At 41.1% G+C, this 26443-nt stretch overlaps 1 protein-coding gene across 2 annotated transcripts in view; it reads left to right on the forward strand.

The window, feature by feature from the left end:
* Nucleotides 1-26443, forward strand: part of CDK7 (cyclin dependent kinase 7) — a 614495-nt gene that overhangs the window by 481137 nt on the left and 106915 nt on the right. For both annotated transcript variants that reach the window (XM_044063718.1, XM_044063719.1), the window contains one exon: nt 24697-24783. In XM_044063718.1, coding sequence (XP_043919653.1) covers nt 24697-24783 — 87 coding nt within the window. The remainder of the gene's footprint in view (nt 1-24696; nt 24784-26443) is intronic.

Below are 26443 nucleotides of genomic sequence, written 5' to 3' on the forward strand. Positions count from 1 at the left end.
TATTAACATGTTCCTAGTTACAAACATGCATTTCATACATATTTTGTATAATTATCATCAATCCAACATTACATAAGTTGCTGAATTCCTGCCTTATTCTCACTCCTTCTCCAAAACATTATTCTGCACAAATTGTTCCCACAGTTTCTATGTAATTTGCCCCTACCCTTTTCTAAAGACCCCACTTACAGTTCTTTTACCTGTGTTACAATATTTAGTACTTCAACTACTACTGACTTCAGTTTCCATTTTGTAGTAATTCATTTTTGTCAGCCACCAGAATTAAACTTGGCAAGGTTTTGCTGTGTCTAGGTAATTCAGACCCTGTGTCCCATCTCAATGAAATAATTTCCTTGGTCAGCCATTATGTCTTTTTTTAGCCTCACACTTCCAACATTTGCCATCTACCTGAGGAAAAAAAATCTTTGCAGTCTGCTTGTGGTGTAAAGCTGCCTATGGCAAACATTTTGTAGCAAAAATCCTAAATATTTAGAGTTTTTGGATATTTGGGAGCCATATGTATGTCCTCCCATGGTTTCCTTGTGAATTGCTTATCCAGTCTGTCTTTCCTAACCTCCTCTGATTCCTGTAGTTATCATGTAGTATTTTATATGCCCTGCTAATTATACCCCCTTTTTTTTTTACACCAACTTTTTTTGTAGAGTCGACTAAAAACTCTACCAGAGCAGATCTTTCACTTTGGATTCCCTGTCCTGTATGTTTCTATACTCAATCAATCTCTGATAGGGAAGGCAGTCTCTAGCCTGCAGTCCAAATGTTCTTGGCTTCTTCCCATACTATTACCTTTCCCTGTCTAATTTGTTCCCAATACATTGGTTCCTTTGCCAGTTTTCTCCAATAAATCCCCCCCCCCTCCTGCCTATTCTGTGGTAGCCCTAATTGCAGTCATCCCTATCTGCAAAATGTCCTTTCTCCATTGTCATGTTGGCTTAGTTCTTAGAATACTTTCTGCTATTTTATGAACAACAGTATTTGTTATGGCTGTTATTCTGCTCAAGGATCTGCATCCAGAATCCCTCTCTTTATTTCTTGAATTCTCCCCCTTTCATCATTATCCCTCTCCACTTTAAAGTATAGTTTGTTGCTTGTGTTACCTATATATGAGCCTTAACTGTGTGTCTCTAAAATATCTCTTCGGGTCAGGTAATCATAAACCTGTTTTTATCAGCCAGAGGAGAAGTTGTAGACAATAATTAATAGAGTTGACAGAATTTATTTAGGAGGGTAGGGGTGAGGTAGGATAAGTTGGTTCTTGTTCTGTTGGAAGGATCAACTTACCCCATTTCACCCTTGCCCTCTTCCCCTCCTAAATAAATTCTGTCAACTATTATTGTCCACAACTTCTTCTCTGATTGATAAAAATATGCCTAACCTGTATATAAAACTAAATGGAATAAAACATTTTCACGGCTTATATTCTGATATCCATAGCCAACAGAGCTTCCAGTTTCTCCATTTTAATCTCTTCCCAAATATCTTTAGATGCCATAAAGGAATCCTTTTTAACCCATACTCCTAAATAATTAATTTGATCTTTTATCCGTAAATATGGGTATTGCTGGACCAGTTCATGTGTTGGTATATAGTTTACAGCTATAGCTTTTGTTTTATCCTCATTAATTTTATCTTACGAAAAGACTTGAAACTGTCTCAAAATGTTCCATAAGACTGAGAGGTCTTTTTTCTGTTTTTATCAGGCACAAAACAATATGGTTTGTAAATAAAGCCAACTTTTTTGATTACCATACCAATTATATTCTTGAATGTTTGAGTCTTTTATTTTCTTTGCCAGTGGCTCTAAATGTAATGCAAATAACAGAGGAAACAGGACAACATTGCTTGGTTACTCTGTTCAGACACAACTTGTCAAAGAGGAACCCTCCCACTTTAATTTTTGCCTCTGATCCCTCATACATCCTCTTAGTTAGCCTTATTATTTATCAGGGAGTGCAAATACTTCCATTGCCGTTCTCTTGATATCCCAGCTTATTCTGTAAAATGCTTTTTCTCATTTAGACTGTTCAACAGCAGTGGCATTTTCTTATACTCTGCTTCCCTCTGAATCATCATTATTCTGTTAATGTTGTCAAATGTTTGCCTCCCCTCAACAAAACCACATTGATCCATATCTATTAATTCTGGCAACACTCTTGCCATTATTTTAGCTATTCTAAAAATGCACACTTTTATAGGCCTATGTGAAACTCTGTGCTTCCCCTCCTTTTAAAATACTGTTAAAACAAAACCTTCTTGATCTTTATCACTTTCTTCTTCCTAGCTTCCAATATTCCACAGGAATGCCATGTATTCCTGGAGACGTTTCTGCAGATTGATTGTACATCAACATTTTTATTTCATCTCCTCCTATCTCAACTGTAGTTCTTGAGCCTCATTTGTCTCTGTCCTTGGCATACTTAAGTCTTTCGTAAATATTTCCATTTGTGCTCTTTATTGATTTCCACGTTTCCCTGCTTTGCACAGGTTTTCGTAACATTTCTGAAATATCTCTAATACCTCTATAGGATCTGTGATGTTTTTTATAACCTCTCAAGTTTGGCACAACAGTTTCTAAGTTCTTTTGCTCATGTCATTCTGGTAAAAACTTTTGTCCTCTGGAGTTATCAAAAAATAGTTGCTTAACAGCAATTTTTCTAAACACATGCACATTCTCCAGATACTCCCTTATCTTATCTTTACCGTTCTGCGGTTGCATCTCCTCTTGTTCATGAAATTCCCCTTATTCTGCAATACTTTAACCTTTGTTAGCTCCTTTAAATAATTCCTGTTACTACTTAACCATATCTCTTTTTTCTTCTATTTCTACATTGTTTTTAAACTCCACTTTTATTGTATCCCACTCACTAGCAATAACTTCTAAAGAAATTTCTGACCTCCCTAATAACTTTCAGATAATTTTGAGTATTCGTTTCTTAAATTCCTCTCGCTTTAACAGATAGGTGGGAAGTGCCAATATCTGATTTTTATTTCATTACCCTGCATTTTTATCTTGGTTGTTATTAGGGCATGTTCTTAAATAGCTGTTGGATGTGTGAATTAAATGCACATGTTCCTGTGAAATATAATTTCTGTCTAGTGTAGCCCAGTTATTGTACCTTGGCAAATAATATAGAAATTCTCTCCTAGTTTCTACTACTAAATTCACATTTTCCATACCAAATATTTTCATACATTTCTTTAGAAATCTACCCTTTTTTGCTGTATTTTCTCTTCTAGGTCCCCCAGATACATCCTCAATGTTGCAAATCAAGTTCAGTTCCCCATCTACAAGTAATATTCCCTGTCAAAAATTTCTTAAGCTCCATAATGGCAGTTTTATGTGAAATATAAAATGCATGCCAGCGTAATCCTCCTCCCTTGCCAGTAGCTCCTTACTACCACAAATCTACCATTTTTATCTTTTGTTTTCCTTCTGTCACTACTGGTGTTCATCTAGCAGTTGGTACAAGTATTCTTCTTTTCCTTTGTTCCAAATAGTCTGATGAATAGTAATCCTGAAATCCTTTCTTTATCAAATTCACATCCTCACTTATTTCCAAATGTGTTTCCTGCAGTGTTGATATTTGCACTCTGCATTTCTTAATATAAATCAATGCTCTTTTTTTTCTGTACCTGTGAGGCCATTCACATTCCAGAATAATATGGAAAGAGTAGCCATTATGATAAGAACCTATTTTTTCCTCCTATTGTATATGACATGGTGGTGCAGCGGTTAGCGTTGTCACCTCACAGCAAGAGGTTCTCCGGTTTCCTCCCACATTCCAAAGACATGCAGTAGATGGATTGGACACACTAAATTGGCCGTAGGTGAGATTGTGTGTGTGTGGTACAAATGAACTACCCCGGCAGGGCTAGTCACCCGGTGGTATAAACCTTGGTGCTAGGTGATTGTCACTGGTAAAGTGACACCCCGATCCCATGTACAAAATAGGAAAAGGGGTTGAGGATGGATGGATGGATGGATATAGGACAGCTTTCAAATGTATATTTTCAACTTTTCTGTTACATCCACCCACTACTATATGGCAGGTCGATTTATTGTACAGTTGTGTCTTGTTGTCTCCATTAGAAGTTCTGTCACATTTTACAAGACATTTTGTTTTAATGAAAACCCTCAAAAAAAAACTCCCCCACAAAACACACCCATGTCCTATTAACTTAAAGCAAACCTCCCAAACTATGTACATCTTCAGATGAAATGTAATCTTCAGCATTTGTCCCAAATTAGCAGCTACACCCACAAGCATCATCAAATCTAAGATTAAGGTTATGCATGCTAAACAGCATGTTACATATGCTTCTACTTACACTAATTTCTGTCTATTCCCCTCTCAGATGTGAAGACATGAACAAAGATAAAAAAAATAACTTGTCTGCTTTTAGAAAAGTTTAGCCCTAAAAAAGTACTTTTGCTTTTATTGTCTACCCCTGTATTCAGCTTGACTCCACAAAAACATAAGAACAAAATGTACAGCTGTCCTCAGCTGAGGACTTCTTAACTCACACTGTACATGGTTGGTCATATCCTTGGCAGGATATAACCCAGATTGTTTAAACTACTGCAACTATGATCTGTTAGATTATTTACTGTTATGGTAAGCTTACTTGGACAACTGTACTTTGCAGTGCTTGGTTTACACTGGGGCCTGTCTGTTGCAACTTGAGCAAGGATTTTTAAGTGCCTCAGTGTATGATAATTTAGTATGAGTATCTGCAAAGTGTGATTTAGGAGAGTGATGCTCACAGGTTGGTTATTTGTGAGACTGTGGCCTTGAATTTGTCTAGGTACTTGCATCTCTTGCAAATGGTAACAAGTTAAGGAAAAAAATTGTTATCCTTAAGCATAAGACATAGCTTTCATTGCTTTAGTATACCAAGTGCTATGAAGCTGGCAACAGGGTCAGTCTAGCTGGCAGACCTTCCATGTCATACTAAGGGTCCAAGGTGTGTTAAAGGAAGAAAGGGAGACTGTAATAGTGTTTCAGCTCCTAGATTAAACTATTATTTCAAAGAAAAATAAACATAAATTTAGATTTGAGCACTAAATTAACAGTATGCAGTATATATTCTAGTCAAGCTTAACTGTAAGGTCAGTTTGGTGGACATTTAAAGGAGATTAAGAGAGGATAAGTGGTTCAGTGCCTAGTTTAAGGTAGCAGTTTGAGGTAAAATAATGAACACAGATAAAAATTATGTTCAAGCACCAAAACAAAAGTACTGACTATGGGATCAGCTTAGAAGTGCAACAATGTGCACCTTCTTTACTCTATGATTTGTACAGGTTTAACTTGGAGGTGGAGTTAACTAATGTTCCCAAGAGAGAATTTGAAACCAAAAGTGCAAGTGTCTGCATCTGTGGAGTACAGATTGCACAGAGCTCCATGAAGCATCTTCTAGCAGTGGTAAACTAAGTGCATAAGGTAAAAAAATAAAATAAAAAGGCAGCTAGAACTCCAGCCAATAATGTCCACCTCTCAGAAACGGAAGCAAATTACTCCCTGCTTCACCACAACCACTACTGCCTTCAGCAGGTTTACACTGTGATTAGAAAACCAACTGAAACTGCAATTAAATGTAATCCATCACTAGAACAGAACTGTTTATGGATACTGTTGAAGTGAGAAAAACTGATATTTTGAACTCTGGAAGTGCATTTATGCAGTGAAACAAGTGCAAGACTGTCTGTTGAAAGAAAATACTGAGAATTAAATAGAAAAAAAATGGAATTTGAAGTAAAAGTAGGCACAGAATGCAGCATCTTGTCCGAAAAATATTTTAAATGCATTGGGATGGGAAAATCTATTAGAGACCATTCTTTTCTGGCCATGAAGTGGGACTATTTGGGCAGAAAATACTGATGTATCACTACAGAAATAAGTTCAGTCTTTTTCAAGTAGTTGCACTTAAAGAAGTGAATCTCCTAATGTTTGTGGTTGTGAGGCTTGTGCGAATGCATTCTGTGCAGAGCCATAAAAGTGACATATCCTGTATGACTATGCTGATTTATTCACAGGCTGAGGATGTTTGCAGGAGAATACTGCATTCAGCTAAAACCTGATGCTTTGCCAGTGAAGTATCCCATAGTACCCAGAAGTAAAGGTGACTAAAAATTGACACAAATGAGGACTGTAAGTTTCACTGAGAAGCAGAGCTAGCAGAATGCGTGAATGATATGATTGGTGTTAAAGAAAGGCAAGCTTTGCATATGTACTGATCTTAAAGATCTGAGTTGTTGTTGTTGTTGCTTGTCTTTCAGCTTTTCCCGGTTAGGGGTTGCCACAGCGGAACTCCGGACCGGTAATGATTGGCAGTAGATTTTTACAGTGCCGAGTTGCCAGCTCGACGCCCAACCTTCAACGAAGGCACGCCCATTCACGCATGTCTTTCGGAACTCCACTCGACCGTGGGGAGGACATGCAGACTCCACACAGAAGGCACTCCCTGACAGGTGATGCTCTCTTTTAATCATCTTAAAGATCTGAGTAAAATGATTAAAATAGAGCATCACCTGCTGCTCACAGCTGAAGAAATGGTCTCTGGAATGCCAGACGCTAAGCTTTTTCCTTAGTTTTTGATGCAAACTAGGGTTTATGTCAGGTAAAACTAAATAAAGCAATGTTCAAATTATGTGTATTTAATCTGTCATTGGGAAGGTAAAGATCCATACACTTCATCTTATTTCATCTGCTTCAGAGGTTTTCCAAGAAGCTGATGAATTAGTAAATTGGAGACTTGAAATATGTTGCAAGTATAATTGATGATCTGGTGATGTGGGTTAAGATAAGTGAAGAAACACAGCAAAAACCAATTAATTTGATGAGTAGATTGATAGCATAATTTCAGTCTAAATAATAGCAAATGTAAAATCAGAGTAACACACCTGAATAAGGTGGGTCATGTTCTGATGTCAGAGAAACTGAAATCTAATCCAGAAAAAAATCCAGGCAGTTGTGCAATGCCAAAGCCAAAATAGAAAAACAGGCATTATGTAAGTCTCATAAGAATGATGTAGTATCTTGTATATGCCTGAGATTAGAAATCCAATATGCAAGATATGTAGCCTGGGGATTAATGTAGGAACAAGAATGAGGTATTGAAATACTCAACTAGTGGTTATGGATATCTCAACATTAATGTAATTCAGTTTGAATAAGACAGTTCTTTTCCAAATTGATGACTGAATGGTATTGTATCTTTGTCTCTGCAAGAGAATGGCCCAGTTCTCTTTTGGTCAAGAGGATGTTCAGATGTACAAGACATATGCTGAGCTAGAATGTGAACTTTAAGCATTCATGCAGACAGGAGAATTATGTGAATCTGTATATTGTAAAGAAAGTTCAAGTGGAGGTGAAACACAAACCTTTGCAAAGCATATTCAGAAAGTGTTCATTTAAGGCATCTCTGAAACTGCAGAGGATGTTACTTAAGTTACAGAAGTGCGCTATGAAAAGGAAATATAAACCAGTCCAGGAGCCACATGTAACAGATGTGATGTGTGTACAGCTCAATTATTAGAAAAATACTGCTGCTAGAAGGACTAGTAATTCCTTGGACAGTATTAATAATTTCCATGAATCAGAAGGCAAAAAGTAAAGAACTTCAGAGTAATGATTGTTTGACATGCAGCTTAAGCTGTTAAATTGAGGGGCTGGGTGGAACAAAATTCATCAGAAAGGAAAGAAATTCAGCCTTATTTTCCTGTCAAGAAATACGCTCTGCCCAGTTTTTAAAGATGACAAAATAATTCCCGTTCAGCTGAAAAAACACAAGTTTGAGAGGATACAAGTCACATCTGGGAAAAGTAGACTGCCAGGCATAAACAGGTTTCTTTAGTTCATAAAGAACAAGTAGTGTGGACTTGTGCCATCTGTTATGCATGTCATAATACAGCCTAAGGAAGAGTTGATGGCATTCTCAGTTAATGCGTATAGTCAAGGCACTTTGTTTGCTCCTCTTCAAGTAAGCCGTGTGTCTTATATGTGTAGACAATTATTGCATGTTTCCTGAATGAGCAGGATTATAGACACGCATGTGATTTACAGCTGAACGTGCATATCCTTTAGGATGGGAAGAGGGGTACCCGTTAGTCTCTTATCTGACAGTGGTCTCCAGTAGTGCACTAATGATGAAGTCGGGTATATGCTTGAATGGAAATTCATACTTGTACCCAGTCCACATTGTCCACAATCTGACAAGTGAGTGGAGAAAACTACATAAACAGCAGAGAATTTTAGGTGAAAGAGCTGTGGTTTTAGAATATAAGGACACCCCACTGCAGGGATCCATTGTCACATCAGCTCAGCTGCTGATGGGCACAAGGTTAAAGAGAAAACCTATTCTAGCATCATTGCTGATGCCATAGAATGCAGTAAAATCAACATAAAGTAAAGCATGCAGGAAAGAAATCAACAGATAAGGAAATATGTAATAAAAACTGCAGAAGCCTAAACAATGTACAGGTTGTTAGGGAGTTACAATCTAAAAATTAAAGGCATGTCCACAGCATGACGCTGAAGCTGTTAGTAAAGCAACTCAACAAAGATCTTATGTGGTTTGTGGGGATGGTGGCAAATTGCATGACAGAGATCTCCAATATTTGTAGATATTTACTGAAGTTCCAGGAAGATGAGCAACCTTAGGTGTCCTTAACCAGTCCTGTTGGCAAAAAAGACTGAAAAATAGTTGTAGTGAGTAGTTGCAGAGAAACTGCTGAAATTTTGTCTAAAGCTATAATCCTGCAAAATCTTTCCCAAAATGAAGATCAGAAATGCAGACCAAAAAAGTTTTGATAAATTGAAACCAGACAGGTATGTGGCCTGTGCCAGATTACAAAAGGATTCTAAGGGCTGAAAAGTTGGAGTAGTAAAGTATCCCTTCGATGTGTTTAGAAAGTTTTATTTCTGCAGCATGTCTAGTATATTGTGTTTAATATTGATTCTAACTGATCAGTTTAACTTAATGTATCAAGTAATGTGCATGTTATGTTTATATAAAATGCGCAGGTTATGTTTGCATACTTTTTTTGTATTTTTTTCTCACAAGCATGTATACGTGTTTAATATGTACATATGTAGAAGTATACATACATATTTGTGTGTGTGTGTCTCTCTCTCTCTCTCTCTATATATATATATATATATATATATATATATATATATATATGGATCTACTTTGTTCCATCAAATTTACGTTTCAACGAAACATAAAATGTTCTATAGTCCTCTCTCGCCTTCATTCTTAAATATGGGATTGGAGCCGATCCTCTGCTCCAACTCGGCCTATTTATAAGATGGAAGACTTCTGATTGGCTCGTGGCTAGGTAGGTATCCCATGGTGCACCAGTACAATCCCCAGAACTCGTTGGCCGCATTGATGAGTTTGGTTGTTTTTCTCCTTGGCTCTGGCTAAGTTTTTCAAAATTATTCAAAGTGTATTCAAAATTTTGGATATGCTCCTGTTTTACCTTTATTATATCATTGTGTAGTCATAGTTAGTGTGGTTTGCAAGTTAGGATAATTGGCGTTTATTAGTGTGCTGTTTGTGTGCATTTTCTTAGTACAGTTGGCCTTTTGGCCTTATAATACTTGGTATCCTGTGTGCCAGTTTCTCTTGTTTAACTTTTTGATATTAGTAATTGTAGGTGCCTTTTGCACTCAGACTGTGTGTGTTGTTTAGTAGTCAGAAGTCTTAGTTTTTTGCAGATTTCCGCTTGCTGATTTTATTAGTGTTGCAAACAGAACGAGGTTCCGTTCACCTTGTTTAGTAAATTCAAAGATTTACACTTTATTCCTGTTTTGAGTGTGTGTGAGTCTATCTTATTGTTCTATCCCTAGGTCTGCTGTAGTTAGAAGACCTAGTTTTCCATTCTTTATTCCTGCCCAGGCTAGGCCCATTTAAGTTACAGGACCTAGTCCTCATGGTGTTTCTTTACCTTTCCTGTTGGGCTAGGCCCGTTTAAGTTAGAGAACCTAGTCCTCTCTTTCTGTGTGTGTGTGTGTGTGTGTGTGTGTGTGTGTGTGTGTGTGTGTGTGTGTGTGTGTGTGTGTGTGTGTGTTCTCATCTTCTGTGAGAATGTCTAAGGAAAGCAAGGACCATAAGCCATCTGTCTTTAAAAAAATGCATAAAATGCTCACAGAAGATGTCTATAACGGATGGCCACAGTAACTGCGTTTACTGTCTTGGGGCCATCCACTTACAGGAAACTTGCTTATTTTGTCACTCTTTCAGTGCTAGGGTGTTGCAAGAAAGAAAAAATAAGCTCATCGTAAAAGGTCTCCTAAAACCTTCCTTTGAGGAAGAGCCAGCTCTTCCTCCTCTGCTAGATCTCAGGGATCTAAAAAGGAAAAGTCCAAACCCTCTAAGAGGCCCTCCCCGGCACCGGCTGGTGTCTTGGAGCCACCTCTTAAAATTGCTAAGTCTGATAAATCCACTGTCTCTTTGGCTCCACAGTGTTTGGAGCCGATTGAGAGAGATACTGTGATTACAGGGTCGGCGCCAAGTAGCCCGGAGCCGACCTCTGAGAGTATTTTACGGAGCCGATCTATGGAACCTCCACCGGTCTCCCCTACATTGAAATCACCAATACTGCAGAGATCCCGTTCTCCTACTCTGTCCTTTAGGTCTTCCAGGAGTTTATTGGAAGAAGATGTGGAGAGGGTAGTGTTGAGACATTTGAAGTTGTCTGCCTTACCGAAATTGTTATTGGCTCTGACCCAGTCGGTTCTGGGGCCAGTTTAGTGAGTTAAGCCCCCTTTGGTCATTCCTCCTCCGAATCATGCTGGCCTTTCGGAGCCGGGGTGTGTGGTACCGCTGGTGGAACCCTCGGCTCCAGCTCCCCCTATGGCTGTTTTGGCACAGAGTTCCACTCCGACACTCTCGGGCCCGACCGGAAAGCTTCGGCTCCTAGGCACCACGGACGGCGCCAACAGGGACACCTGGAACCGAACCTCTTCGGATGTTCTTAGTGTTTCACTGTTGCAGTCATTACATTTGGGTAATATGCTGGCAGGTTGCCCTCAGTCGACCTGATTAACAAAGTCTTGGGTCCTGGGTCGGTTGGTGTCCCTTCTTCCATGACGTCAGGTCGTCAGGGGTATAAAACATGCAGCCGATGCCATTACATTAGTCTTTTTTGCCGCGCTGTGCCCGAAGCAGAAGCAGTTCGCAAGTGCCGGTCAGCCGACTCCTGAAATTTTCATTTTCGAGTTTCAGATCCGAAGTCTTCAACTAAAAGCTAAGTTGGGGAAACTTTTTCTTGCTCCTTACCGATGTCAGTAAAAGTTAATAATTGCATTACTTGTGGGAAGCAAATACCTCATAAGGATTTTAATTTGTACTGTATTCCTTGCCTAGGCCCTGACCACAATGTGCCTTGCTGTCGGTTTTGTGTTAAGTTTAATCAACCCACGATTAAACGTCTGTATATTTTTGCTTCTAAATACTTTGGCTCAAGATTTAACTATCCAGAAGTGTCGTCGGTTAGCAATCTGACTACCGGAATACCTACAAAACGCAAAAAAAAAAGACAGACAGACCATCGAGGTCCAAAACCGATGACGAGGCTTCTCCTATGCCAGTCGCCGGTACTCAGGTTCTTTCACAGCCCCTGATACCTGCTACTTTTGATTTGCAGGCCTCTACTGAGACCCATTCAGAGTCCGGTATGCCGCAAGATACTTTAAGTATTGAACCTGCAGATGTCTCTACCTTAGATGGGTCCGGAGCCGCTGAGCAGGCACCGGCTTCTGAGGGTGTTTTCAGGCCTAAAAATTTGTATATTAAACCAACGCCATCTTCAAAACTAAGGCCAAAAACTACTTCTATGTCTAATAAACTGACGCTTGGGCCACGTGTACAGGCCTCAATGCCTAAAAAACAAATGATCAAAATGGCTGAAGATTTAATTACCTTGATCAGCGGTACCCATCCCCCTCCTGCTAAGAGGCCTAGGCAAGGCACTGACTGAATCTTCAGATCAGGTTTCTATTTCTTCTGATTCCTCTTCTCATCAGGAATTATCTATACCCACTTATGAGGACACTGATGCAGAAGACTCCATCCCTTCTGCTTCTCCCCCTGAGGATTTCTCTTTTGGAGAAACTTTGCATACCTTAAGGGAACACTTTCACTGGGAGAGTCAGGATTTCTCTGAATCTAAAGAGAGACTTAGGGATTTTCTTCTTCTTCCTCAGCATGGGCCTTTGGCTGTACCTCCTGTTTTAGACATTGTCGATGATGTTTTCTCAGAATCCAGTATGACTCCTGATTCCCTGACTCCGGCTCCTAGTAAGCCACACAGATACTACAGGGTTCCTGACTCCCACAAATTCCTTTTCAAAAACCCTACTGCTGACCCTGAAACCATTTCTCAGGGTCCCAAGGGCGTTAAGGCCTCTACTGCTAAAAATCCCACCCCTTCTGGTAGAGATTCCAGGGCGCTGGATAGATGGGGTAAGAAGATTTACACGTCTGCAACCTTGGCAATCAGGGCTTTAAACTGTCAATTTCATATACTTGCATATCAACAGCATGTCATGAGTTTACTTAAACAGAAAATGATGTTGATTTCTGACTGTGTGGAAAATAGAGTTGCAGGATTTATTACATTCAGCTGAACAAGTTGGAAAACATACTTTGCAATGTAGTTTTGATTTCTTGGAGGCCTCTTGCAGGGCTGCTGTAACTGGATCTGTATTAAGAAGGCATGCTTGGCTCAAGGAGCAAAGTCTGCCTGACCATGTTAAAGCAAAATTGTTGGATGCTCCTTTACAACAGGACAGTCTATTTGGTAATAAGGCTGAAGAAGTTTTGAAAAAAATGGAAGATAAAGCTAAATCTATGCAATCTGTGAAAGATTTCTTACAAGTGCAGCCACCCAGGTTTAGTAGGTAATGGCCTACCTACTAAGAACTGGTCCTTTCAGTACCCACTAGAGCCGCTCGGGTCAAACCCAGACTTTCCAAGGGCTCCAGGTTTCAGCCACAAAGAACTTTTAGAACAAAGCAATGGGGTGCCTCCACCTCCAAATCTGGAAGCAACAAGGCACCTCCCTATGGTAAACAGTCTCACTGACTTTCCACTGCAATCATCAAGCCCTTCTCTTTTGGCCAACCCTTTGGGGGGGAAACAGGCACTTCATGCACGAACTGGCAACTGATTACCCAGGACAAATGGGTTTTAAATATAGTATCCCAGGGATACAGATTTAATTTCCACACATTGCCAATCCCAAACGGATGGCCAGATCTGCCTCCAAATCAGTGGGCAGAGGCCCAGAAACAAGTTATGTCCCTCATGAATATGGGGGCTATTCAGCCAGTTCCAGAAAAGGAAAAAGGACAGGGTTTCTATTCAAGACTTTTCCTGGTACCCAGAAAAGACAAATCATGATGTCCAATTCTGGATTTATCCATTCTAAATATATTTCTGGACATTCCAAAATTTAAGATGCTGACTCTTCGACAGTTACTACCTATGCTAGGCAAGGATGCCTGGTTGATAACTCTAGACTTAACAGAGGCTTACCTGCATATCCCAGTCAGGGAATCTTGCAGAAAATACCTCTGCTTCAAAGCAGGCTACTTGCATTACCAGTTCTCTGCAGTGCCCTTTGGCTTATCTACTGCGCCCAGGGTCTTCACAAAGTGCCTGGCACCAGTAATTGCATTTTGCAGGCAAAGAATTATTCAAACTTATCCATACCTGGACGATTGTCTAATTCAGGCAGAAAACAAGGACACTCTTCTAAAACATCTGGCGTTTGTAAAAAGGGTTCTAACTTGCCTAGGGTACACCATAAACGAAAACAAATCACAACTGGTACCCTCTCAAAAAATTACATTCCTGGGTGCAAGCTTGAATACAACTGCCCAGATGACTTACCTTTTGCCAGAAAAACAAATTCAATTCATGACTTACTTCAAACAGGTGGCCACAAAAACCCAGCTATCTGCAAGACAAATTCTGCAAGCCTTGGGGTTCATGACCTCCTGCATTCTTTTAATTCATTATGCAAGACTACATATGAGGAAACTTCAATGGTACCTAAAAAGCTTATGGAGTCAACATTGTCACAGCCTGGAAACAATGATTCCTGTTATAACTTGCCTGCAACTAGAGTTCCTATGGTGGGCAGAGGCCTACCACCAAAACAAGGGACTGTCATTCACTCCACCTCCTGCCGCCCAAACCCTGACTACAGACGCATCATACTATGCTTGGGGGGGCACATATGGCAGGGAGATGCATTCAGGGAAAATGGAGCCCAAATCAAATGCACCTACATATCAATCAGAAAGAGATGCTAGCTGTACAGAATGCTCTGACAGCCTTCAAGGACTACCTTCATCCAGGACAACTACTGATAAAGACAAGCAACACCACAGTCATGTAGTACATAAACAAGCAGGGGGGTACACATTCCTACCTCCTTTGCAGACTAGCCATGGCATTGTGGAACACAGCCTTGACTTATCAAATACATCTACAAGCTCAATTCCTGCCAGGAAAGCAAAATACTCTGGCAGATGAACTAAGCAGAAATCTTATGGACCCACACGAATGGAAACTGGAATCACAAATTTTCAACATGTTGACACACAAATGCGGGAGCCCAGACATAGTTTTGGGGTGAGGCAAAAGGATCTATCAGTTAGACAAATTCTGCACAAGAATTCATCACAAAAAAGCTTGGAAAGAGGATGCTCTATCCTTCAGAAGGAAAAACCTATCAGTCTATGCCTTTCCCCCTCTGCCTCTGCTCTCCAAAGTCCTACTGAAAGTCAGACAGGACAAACCAAAAATGATTCTGATTGCTCCAGACTGGCCTCGCCAACACTGGTACCCACTCCTGTGCAACGTGCCGCACCTTCCTCCGTGGTACCTGCCACACACATCTTACCTACTGTCTCAGCAGAACTATCAAAATGTTCATCGTGTTACACTGCTGCAGTCCTCACACTTGGGTTATCCTGCCGTCAGGCGGTCCCGCAGTCAGCCAGAGTTCCAAAGTCTTGGTCCGGCTTTGGTTGCTGTCGCTTCTTCCCTGACATCAGTGCGCCAGGGGTATATAAGATGCATCCGACGCCATTTTCTTCAGTCTTTCTAGAAGCGCGGTGCCCGAAGCAGAAGCAGTTCTCAAGTGCCGGTCGGCCGACGCCTGAGAGTTTTGTAGTCGAATTTCAGATCCAAAGTCTTCAATAAAGCTAAGTACCCCGTTGGTGAAACTTTTTTCTTGCCTCAGACCGATGTCAGAAAAAGTTAATAATTGTATTTCTTGTGGAAAGCAAATACCTCATAAGGACTTCCACTCTTACTGTATTCCATGCCTAGGCCCTGATCACGACGTCACTAGTCAGTTTTGTGCTATATTTAGCAAACATACTATTAAAAGGGGTTTTGATTTTGTTTTGCACTACTTTGGCCGAAGGTTCAATTATACTATGCCATTGGATCAACCGATGACCGCAATACCGAAAAAACACAAGGACAAGGATAAAGACAGACATCTGAGGTCCAAAACCGACGACGAAGCCTCTTCTAGGCCAGTCGCCGGTTCTCAGTGAGGCGCTTTTGCAGCCCCTGACACCCGCTACCTGAGACACAGGCCACCTCAGACTCCCACGTGGAGACAACTAGGCCTCTGGAAACTCAAGGTATTGGGCCTACGGAAACTAATCCCTCAGATGGGTCCGGAGCCGCTGAGCAGGCATCGGCTTCTGAGGGTGTTTTCAGACCTTCACAACTTACCATTAAAACTACAGCCAAGACAAAAGTACCACTAAAGACAAAGAAACAAGTATAGCATTCTCCTGGACAAGCCTCCATGCCTAAGAAACAAATGCGTAAAATGGCCGAAGACCTCATTACCCTAATCAGAGGTTCCCATCCCCCGCCTGAGAAAAGGTCTAGGCAGGATACAGACTGATTCCTCTGATCAGGTTTCCATTTCCTCTGATTCCTCTTCAGACCAGGGGTACTCTCTACCCCCCCTATGAGGACTCTGATGCTGAAGAATCTATCCCTTCAGGCTCTCCTCCTGAGGATTATTCTTCTGGGGAAACTTTACATACCATGAGGGAGCATTTCCAATGGGAAAGTCAGGATTACTCAGAATCTAAGAAAAAGGCTCAGAGATTTCCTTTTATTACCTCAACACAGGCCCCTGGCTATTCCACCTGTGCTAGATATTGTGGATGATGTGTTCTCTGAATCCAGCTTATGTTCCTATTCCTTGCCCCCTGCACCAGCCAAGCCAGATGGGTACTACAGAGTCCCTGACTCTCACAAGTTTCTTTATAAAAACTCTTCTGCTGATCCAGAAACTATTTCCCAGGGTCCAAAAGGGGTTAAGGCTTCCATTGCAAAAAATCCAGTACCCTCTGACAGAGATTCCAGAGCTTTGGATAGATGGGGGAAGAAAGTATACACTTCTGCAACTTTAGCAGTAAGAGCTTTAAATTGCCAGTTTCACATGCTTAATTACCAACAATATTTAATGGCATTAAGAAAATGCTTGCAAGCTCAGAAGCTCCTGATTGTAAAGAAATGCAGGATTTATTGCATGCAGTTGAACATGTGGGCAAACATACTCTGCAATATGGTTTTGATTCTCTAGAGGCCCCTTGTAGGGCCGCAGTTACAGGTTCAGTGATTCGAAGGCATGCTTGGTTAAACGAACAGAGTTTACCTGATCATGTTAAGGCAAAATTATTGGATGCTCCTTTACAGCATGATACCTTGTTTGTTGTTAAGGCAGAAGACGTGTTAAAGAAAATGGAGGCTAAATCTAAATCTATGCAAACAGTCAAGGATTTCTTACAGGTACAGCCACCTCAGTTTAGCAGAAATTGGCCTACAAAAAATTGGTCGTTTCCAGTGGCAGACAGACCACAGAGAGGCAGATACAGAAACCCAAGAGGCAGATCTCAACCCCAAGGCTCAAACAGACAATGACAGTGGGGCACCTCAACCCCAAAAGGAGGTGAGGACAAGTCTCAACCTTACAGGAAACAGTCACAATGACTTTCTCCTTCGTACGCCAAGCACTTCCCTTTTGGAAGCCCCCTTGGGGGGAAAACTAACACTTTTTTCTCAAAACTGGCAAGCAATCACCCAAGACAAATGGGTTTTAAATATTGTGTCTCAAGGTTACAGGTTCCACTTTCATACTTTACCAAGGCTAAAAAGAATGCCAGACCTGCCACAAAATCAATGGGCAGAGGCACAAAAACAAATTTCAGCCCTCATGGACATGAGAGCTATTCAAAAAGTACCACAGTAGGAACAAGGACAAGGATTTTACTCAAGACTCTTCCTGGTCAAAGGACAAGTCCTGGAGGCCCATACTTACCTGGATATTCCAAAATTCAAAATGTTGACATTACAGCAGCTTCTACCCATGCTACTCTTACCTGGTACCCTATCTTAAGGAACCTAGCTCAAGGCCCACCAGGCCTCAAATTCCACACCTTCGACTCAAGAAAACAGTCAGATCCTGCACGGTCAGCACAAAACCCTAAACCTGGCTGCATGGCAGATTTATTAGTCAAACAGGCAACACCTCTCTCTAAAGCAGTTATGGGTGTCATTTTGGAGGCCAGGAAGCCTAGCACCAGGAAAGCTTACTCAGAAAAATGGAAGAGATTCTGCGCCTGAAACCAAGCTCAAAACCTTGACCCTGTTGTTCCAAACATTCCTCAGATTTTACAATACTTAACTGAGATGCTGGACATAGGCCTATCCTTCTCATCAATTAAGATCCACGCCTCTGCCATTTCAGCACATTACAGCACGGATCCTCCTTTATTCTCTCATCCCTTGCTAAATCAGTACCTCAGAGGGGCTAAAAACATAAGACCGCCCCGGAGAGCACCAACACCAACTTGGGACCTCAATTTTGTTTTGGAAAAACTGACCCTGCCACCTTTTGAGCCAGCCAATACAGCCGATCTAAAATTTTTATCATGGAAAACAGCTCTGCTCCTGGTAGTAACTTCAGCACAAAGAGTCTCAGAGCTACAGGCATTAATGGCAGTGGAACCTTTTATAATTTTTCATCAGGACAGGATTTCTTTAAGGACAAACCCTACCTTTATGCCAAAGATGGTATCTAGTGTGGCTCTTAACCAAACCATCCATTTGACAACTTTTCATCCAGAATAAAGGAGAGAAACTTCTGCATTCTTTGGACATACAGAGTCAGCTATGCTTCTACTTGGACAAAACAAAAGCTATCAGGAAAACTGAGCAACTGTTTGTAGCATATGCTGCAGGATCACAGGGCAAGGCTATCTCAAAGCAGACTATATCCAAATGGATGGGACACTGTATTCATTACTACTACACACAGCATGGGAAATCAGTCCCAAATAGCATTAGGCCACATTCCACCAGGGCTACAGCCACTTCAGCGGCCTTTCTCAGAGGAGTACCTACCAAGGAAATTTTGGAGGCTGCAACTTGGAGCTCAGTGCACACTTTTACCAAGCATTACCACCTGCCTCTTTACTCTAAATCCAGAGCAGGATTTGCCACTGCAGTTCTGCAGGGTGTCATAGCCATTCCTAACTCTTTATAGACCAGCAACCCAACCTTAGCTTTGGGATTCTACCCAAGTGTGATGACTGCAGCAGTGTAACACAATGAACATAGTACAGTTTTGTACCTACCATAAATGTAGATGTTAGAGTGTTCACACTGCTGCAGTCCAGGTTACCCTCCCTCCATCCCCTCTGAACTAGCAGGCCTTATCTATACCTTTCTATCCTGTACAACCTTTGTGGTGTATTTGCTTGTGACTGAAGGTATTGTTTTTATTTTATATGTATTGCCTACCTACTTGGGGGCACCTGACATCTGGGGCAAGAAAAACTGTAGAAAATGGCGTCGGATGCATCTTATATTACCCCTGGCGCACCGACATCAGGGAAGAAGCGACAGCAACCGACGCCGGACCAGGACTTTGGAACTCTGGCCGACTGCGGGGACCGCCTGACGGCAAGATAACCCAAGTGTGATGACTGCAGCAGTGTGAACACTCTAACATCTACATTTATGGTAGGTACAAAACTGTACTTTCTGCACACTCATCTCCAAACTTTGAATCTTACAGCATGGTTAATCAACTAATTTCACCCATTACTTCTCTCCGCAAACCTGTGATGGATGTCATTTTGGAGGCTAGAAGGCCTAGTACTAGAAAAATGACAAATGGAAAAGATTCTGTGCCTGGAACCAAGCACAAGGAATAAGCACAGCAATGCCCAGTATTCCTCAGATTCTGCAATACATAACTGAGATGCTTCACAAGGGCCTATCTTTTTCTTCCATAAAAATCCATGCCTCTGCCATTTCAGCTCATTACAACACAGAGCCTCCCCTCCTGTTTTCTCATCCTCTGCTAAAGCAGTATCTCAGAGGGGCCAAAAATTTAAGTCCTCCCAGGAGAGCACCTACTTCTGCATGGGACCTCAATTTTGTTTTGGAAAAACTCACTCTACCTCCTTTTGAGCCAGCTGCTACTGCGGACCTAAAATTTCTCTCTTGGAAAACAGCTTTTCTTTTAGCAGTCATGTCAGCTAGAAGGATTTCAGAATTATAGGCTCTTATGGCAGTGGAGCCTTTCATTATTTTTTACCCAGACAGGGTGGCTCTCAGGACCAATCCATCCTTTATGCCTAAGGTGGTATCTAGTGTGGCCCTTAATCAGACCATTCATCTGCCAACTTTCTTCCCAAATCCACAGAACAAGGGTGAGCGGATTCTGCATTCATTGGATGTACACAGACATCTAAGATTCTACTTAAACATGACAAAATCTGTAAGAAAATCTGAACAACTATTGGTGGCATTTGCTGCAGGGGCAGAGGGAAAGGCTATTTCAAAGCAGACTATTTCCAAATGGATAAGCCATTGTATTCGTTTCTGTTATATGCACCATGGTAAACCTGTCCCCAAGGGGATCAGATCTCATTCCACCAGGGCTGCATCTACTTCTGCAGCCTTTCTCAGAGGGGTTCCTACCAGAGACATTCTAGAAGCTGCTACCTAGAGCTCAGTTCATACGTTCACCAAACATTACCATTTACCTCTGTTCTCTAAATCCAGAGCAGGCTTTGCCACTGCTGTCCTGCACGGCCTTATAGCTGCTCCTAATGCTGTATAAATCCATCCTCCCAACCACAGATTTGGGATTCTACCCAAATGTAATGACTGTGTAAGTGAAACGCTAAGAACATAGTACAGTTGTGTACACTTACCATAAATGTAGATGTTCGAGAGTATTCACTGTTGCAGTCCTGGTTACCGTCCCTCCAGCCCCCTGACTTTTCTCTAACTATACCTCTCATTTCTGTTACACCAAAAAGGCTTTTAAGGATAGTATTTGCTTTTGTTTGGAGGTATATGTTTTGTGTTTTATATTTTATATATATATATATATATATATATATATATATATATATATATATATATATATATATATATATATATATATATATTGCTCCCCATTTGGGGGGCACCTGACATCTGGGGCAAGAAAAACTGATGTAATGGCGTCGGCTGCATGTTTTATACCCCTGACGACTTGACGTCATGGAAGAAGGGACAGCAACTGACGCAGGACCCAAGACTTTGTTAATCAGGCTGACTGAGGGCAAACTGCCAGCAAATTATCCCAAATATAATGACTGCAACAGTGAATGCACTCGAACATCTACATTTATGGTAAGTGTACACGACTGTACTTTAAGCTACCTGACATAGTACCCAAGAAGTTGTAGTCTTTGTATACTGTCTGAGAGAACATCAAAAGTCCAGGTTCACGCAGTATTGCATTGCTGAACTTTGTGGAAGCCACAGTCTTCACAGTTTCCTTGCAATACCTGAGGATGCAGGTGTCACAGTGGACTGTCATTGGCTACAAAGTTACACTGTATTCACAGACCTTTAGATGTCAGTCTCTCATCATTTGTCTAGAATGGTGAGTATTTACCTCCACTGTTCCATGAAAGCTTTCTGTTCATGCAGGGAACTTGTACCAGGTCACAGGGATTATAGAAGCTCTCTTCAATGTAGAAAAATTGCATTCCTAGGGAAGGAGTATTCCACAAAATCCAGATAGAGCTGTGGGTGATAATTTTCCTCCTAAAAACTCTTCCAGATCGATACCTGCTTTGGTCAGAAAATTGGGCTGTAGTGTAGCATGTGAACAAATATGACAATGTGCTCGTATCCCCATAAACTAGGTATCATCTTAAAAGCCTTTTACCTTGTAGAAACAGTGTACTGGAGTATTCTCCAAGAAGTATCTTTATTCCTGATGTTCTTCATGTTTCACTGTTGCAGTCGTCACATTTGCACTATCCCTGCCAGGGTAGCCCTCGGTTGGCCCTAATACCAGAGGCTTAGTATTTCTGCGTTGGTTGCTGTCGCTTGAGGACTGACGTCAGGTCATCATTAGTATAAAGCAAGGCAGCCGATGCCATTACATCTGTCTTTCTTCCCATTGAGCCCGAAGCAGAAGCAGTTTGCACGAGTGCCAGTCGTCCACTACCTGAGTCTTCATCTACAAATTGAAGTTGAAGTCTTCTAAAGCTAAGTACTTTGTTGGGGATCCTTTTTTCTTGCACTAACCGATGTCAGAAAAAGTTAACAATCGTCTCGCCTGTGGAAAGCAAATACCACACCAAGACTTCCCCTCTTACTGCGTTACTTGTTTAGGCCCAGACCATGACGTCCCCCGTTGTCGCTTCTGTGCTTTGTTCAACGCCAGAACTATCCGTCGTCGGGCCCTTATTGTAGACAGATATTTTCGTTTACGGTCTTCGAATTCTGATATGGCTTCAGTAAGCCATCTGACGCAGATCTTCCAAAAAAAGTAAAGATAAAGACAGAGACAGACCGCACAGGTCCAAACCTACCGATGACGCTTCCGTTAAGCTAGACGTCAGTCCTCCGGTACTCAGTGTGGCACTTTTGCAGTCCCTGATGCTCGCTTCTGTTGATTCGCAGTCTGCTACCGAGACCCTTTTTTAGGCTGGTATGCCACAAAGCTCTTCTTTGACTATGGATCCTGCGGTCGTCTCTACCTTGGATGGGTCCGGAGCCACTGAGCAGGCACTGGCTTCCGAGGAAGTCCTTCGCACTACCGAATCTCGACACAAACTGACATCATCTTTCGTGACTACCGTTCTTTCAAAAACAGCAGAGTTTCTTAGGCCCAGGGTTTGAAACACACCCAAGATACCGACGACCCACTTTCAGGTGCCTGCTACTTTGCCTGAGTCTCAGATGCTTAAAATGGCGGAAGACCTTATCATGCTGATGAGGGGAAGCCAAGCTACCCCTTCAAAAAGGAAAAGAGATCTGTCCCCTGTAGTTCTGTCTGAACAAGAGTCAGATGAATCTGATGCATCTGACTATGAAGACATGCAACCCCTCTCCACTTATGAAGATTCTGATGCACAGTACTCCATTCCTTCAGCCTCTTCCCCAGAGGATTTTTCCTTTGGGGAAACCCTGCATACTTTGAGAGCATTTCCAGTGGGAGAGTCAGGACTACCCTCAGTCTAAAAAGAGATTCAGGGAATTCTTAGATCTTTCACAGCACAGACCCTTGGCCATCCCCCCAGTCCTGGATGTTGTGGATGATGTTTTCTTTGAATCCAGCTTGACTCCTGCACCCTGAAAACCAGACAGGTGCTATAGAGTCCCTGGCTCAAAATATCTTTTTAATTGTCGCCTCACAGTAAGACGTTGTCCTGTTCAATTCTCAGCGAAAGCGCCTTTTTTGTGGAAACCTGCGTGAATGGGCGTACCTTCGTTGAAGGTTGTGCGTCAGGGCTGGCAACTCGGTACATAAAAATCTACTGCCAATCATTAGCAGACCGGAGTTCCGCTGTGGTGACCCCTAACCGGGAAAAACAAAAGCTACAACAACAGCTGACCCTGAGGTCATTTCTCAAGGGACAAAAGGGATTAAAGCAACCTCTGCTAAGAATCTCACACCCTTAGACAGGGATTCCAGAGCATTGGACAGATTGGGTAAAAAACTATACACCTCAGCTACTCTTGCTATCAGGGCACTAAATTGTCAACTCCTTAAACAAAAATGTTTTCCCTTCCTGCTTGGGCAGAATCTAAAGGTTTACAAGACATAATCCATTCTGCAAGTCAAGCAACTAAATACAATTTGTACTGTGGTTTTGACACCCTGGAAGCCTCTTGCAGGGCAGCAGTCACTGGATCTGTCATTAAGAAGACATGCAGGGTTTAAGGAACAACCCCTGCCAGACCATTTCAATTCTAAATTGTTGGAGGTCTCCTTGCACAAAGATAACTTACTTGGCTCTAAGGCAGAAGAAGACTTAAAAAAGAAGAAAAAGCAAAATCTATGCAAACGGTTAAGGATTTCTTACAAGTCCAGCCCCCTAGGTTCAGCAGGCATTGTCCCTCCAAGCACTGGTCCTTTCCTGCTCTGAGTAAACCAGCCCAGCCTAGGCCCCTTGGAAACAGACCCCCCAGACAGCAGCTCCAGGGAATGCAGAGATCTAAGCAGTGGACTACCTCCACTTCAAAACCAGGGAGTTCTAAGCCACCCTGTTATAGTAAGAACTCAGAATTACTCGCCTCCTCCTCCTCCCCCCCTCTGCCCACATTTCCTTACCCCTAGGAGGAAAACTCTCATTTCACTCAAGCACCTGGGCCACCGTAACCAAAGACCAATCTTTAGTCTCACAAGGGATAATTGGCTAGGCTTAAAATGGCTCGCAAGGTCAGTTAGCTTAGTACTAATCTATGAACCTATGAATGGGTTCTGAACATTGTGTCTCAGGGATACAAATTTTCCTTCCATACTCTTCCAACCCCAAAATGGTTCCCAGTTCTTCCACCAAATCAGTTGGCAGAGGCTCAAAATATATACAAAAATCGACAAGCTGAGTTCGTTGGGCAGGAACTGTTGAGGAGGAAAATTGTTTTTGGAAAGGTTTTACAGCTTTTAACTGAAATCCAGGCTGGGGCATGCACATCTTGAAGATGGTTTGAGAGCATGAATAGTGTAGTGACTTAATTGTCAAGTTTTATATTCTTTTTCTGTACTGTACAGCATCCCTCTTAACTGTCCAGATGTTTGCCTCATTTTTGGTCTGTTCCTCATAAAACTTGTTTTCTGAGAACTTACTGATGAATGAAGTCACTAAATAGAATACATTTGAATTTCAAACTTCATATTTTCCAGAAAATACATGCTAGCACAAATTGTGTAATTTTAGCCAGTTTCTAAGTTTATAAGAGCAATATTTAAAATATGTCCCTATTTTTGGGCCTTTGTCCCCACATTATTTTAGGCTTTGTCCAGATTTCCTGCACTAAGAGGTTGAGAGCTATGTGCAATGGGCAAAGAGAAGAAAGCACTGTTTGGACATGCATTTAAAAAAAAAATGCCCCTAGAAAATAGACGTTTGTATCCATAGTTGACACACTGGAGAGAGTTAAGTACATCGCTATATTATATGTTAGATTTTAGAATTTTTATTTTTTTTAGTATGTTAGGACTGCTGATAGATAAACATGTCTGATAATTTTACTGATTGATTGTTAGTGTTTTTCACATTCAGCGTCCAAGAACTACTGATTAATTGTTGTTTTTTCTCTTAGAGTCCATTTTTACCTGGAGATTCTGATCTTGACCAACTAACAAAAATATTTGAAGCTCTGGGCACAGCAACAGAAGAACAGTGGCCAGTGAGTATTTTTAGTGTGAATTTTGTGAGTATCTTAGAAAGTACGCACTACATTATTAGTGTTGTCTGCTGCGTGCAGTGTAGTTAGTAATCTTTTAGCCCAAATAAAATGTACTTACAAAGTTGAAATGAACGAGTATTAATGTTAGTCCTTTCCTCTCGTGTTTTGTCTTTCATATGTATGCTGTAGTCCAGGTAGAGCAACTTGTTTCACATATTTTTAGTTAAAAGGGAGGGAAAGATATAAATCACACTGTATTCATAGAGATATTTAAAGGTGAAGTTGTGCCATGCTTCAGGGCTTGCATCTTCCAGGTTGAACAATAGAACTGTTGGTGCATGTTTCAGAATGGCTTTCATGAATAAACCGTGACCACCTTGTTCAGACAAACAAAATTCTAGGGTCTTGAATTGGTAATACACAATGTCTGTATTGTAGTCATGGTGGTCCTAGGCTGCTCACAAGTTTGTCAGTCAGATTAAAACATTATGTAACTGCTGAAATAGTTTGGGAGGTTATTTATCCAGAATCAAATGAGATTAATTTTGAGAAAGCTGTGATATTTTGTAAGTCTTTAGATACCCTGTTTTTATCAAGATTGAGCATTCCCTCACTGTTTGGGACTGGATGGTTAACCAACTCTTTCTAGAATTACTGAGTATTATCTCTTAGCTGCACATACACTAGATCCTATTTTAAAATTTTGAAGTCAGGAAAAGACTCAGGGCCAGACATTTTAGGAGATAGCTACATTAAGAGCTTGTTGGTATTTTCTTTACCAAAGTTTATAGTGCTTGTTTAGTTATTGTTTGTTTGACAAAGGTGGAAGGAGGTGGTATTCTTAGTTGTACATACAACAGAGGATTCCCAGAAATGATATGACCTAGTAGCTGTAGCAGAGCTGGATAAGGTTTGTGTTGTTGTTTACTGTTTTGTTTTCACCAGTGTGGCAGAAGTGCTAACAGAGAGAGAGACAGGAATACATTTGAGAAATAGTAACTTTGAGTATAATGGGTTGTCATCTGAATCAAGAGCTGGTCTTGTCTTTGAAAACAAGAAAAACTTTGGAGTTCTCTGGTTTTATTTATTTCAGGTGGTAAAGACCGTTGACCTGCCTTAAAGGTTTATGAACTTTATTCGTTTGTCTAAACCACAGCCGATTTCTAGTTTAACAGCTTAATTTCTATCCCGGTTGAAGTGCAAAGAGGAACATGTCAAAATATCCCTTGATGTCATCCTCTTTGCTTTACACGTTGAATCCTTTGTTCACCTTCTACAGCTTACCCAGGAAGCAACCAAATTCATATATAATGCCTAATTGGTAGATCTTAGAAGGTTTGGGAGTAATTAGAACTTTTTGTGCTTAAACATTTTATAAAGATCAGCCTGCGGAAAACAAGAACACAGAATTAGCCCTTATATTATTTGCTGCCTTCTCAGGTTGTCATCTTTACCCCCATGTTAGGAAATTCTTCAAGTTGGCAATATTAGTAGTTGGGATTAAGGGATTTTATGAGCAAGAATTAGTACCAGATTTTTACTGACAGAGCTGATTGAGTGAAAAATGTGTGCATTTTCACTCTTATCGGAAAAGTTCAAGCAGTAAAGGTAATCTCAAAGGAGTGTCTATATATGTTATATTATGTTCCACATGGCTAGA

This window comes from Protopterus annectens, chromosome 2.part2 (assembly GCF_019279795.1).
Source record: "Protopterus annectens isolate FY-2018-M chromosome 2.part2, PAN1.0, whole genome shotgun sequence".
In the NCBI taxonomy this organism is placed as follows: Eukaryota; Metazoa; Chordata; order Ceratodontiformes; family Protopteridae; genus Protopterus; species Protopterus annectens.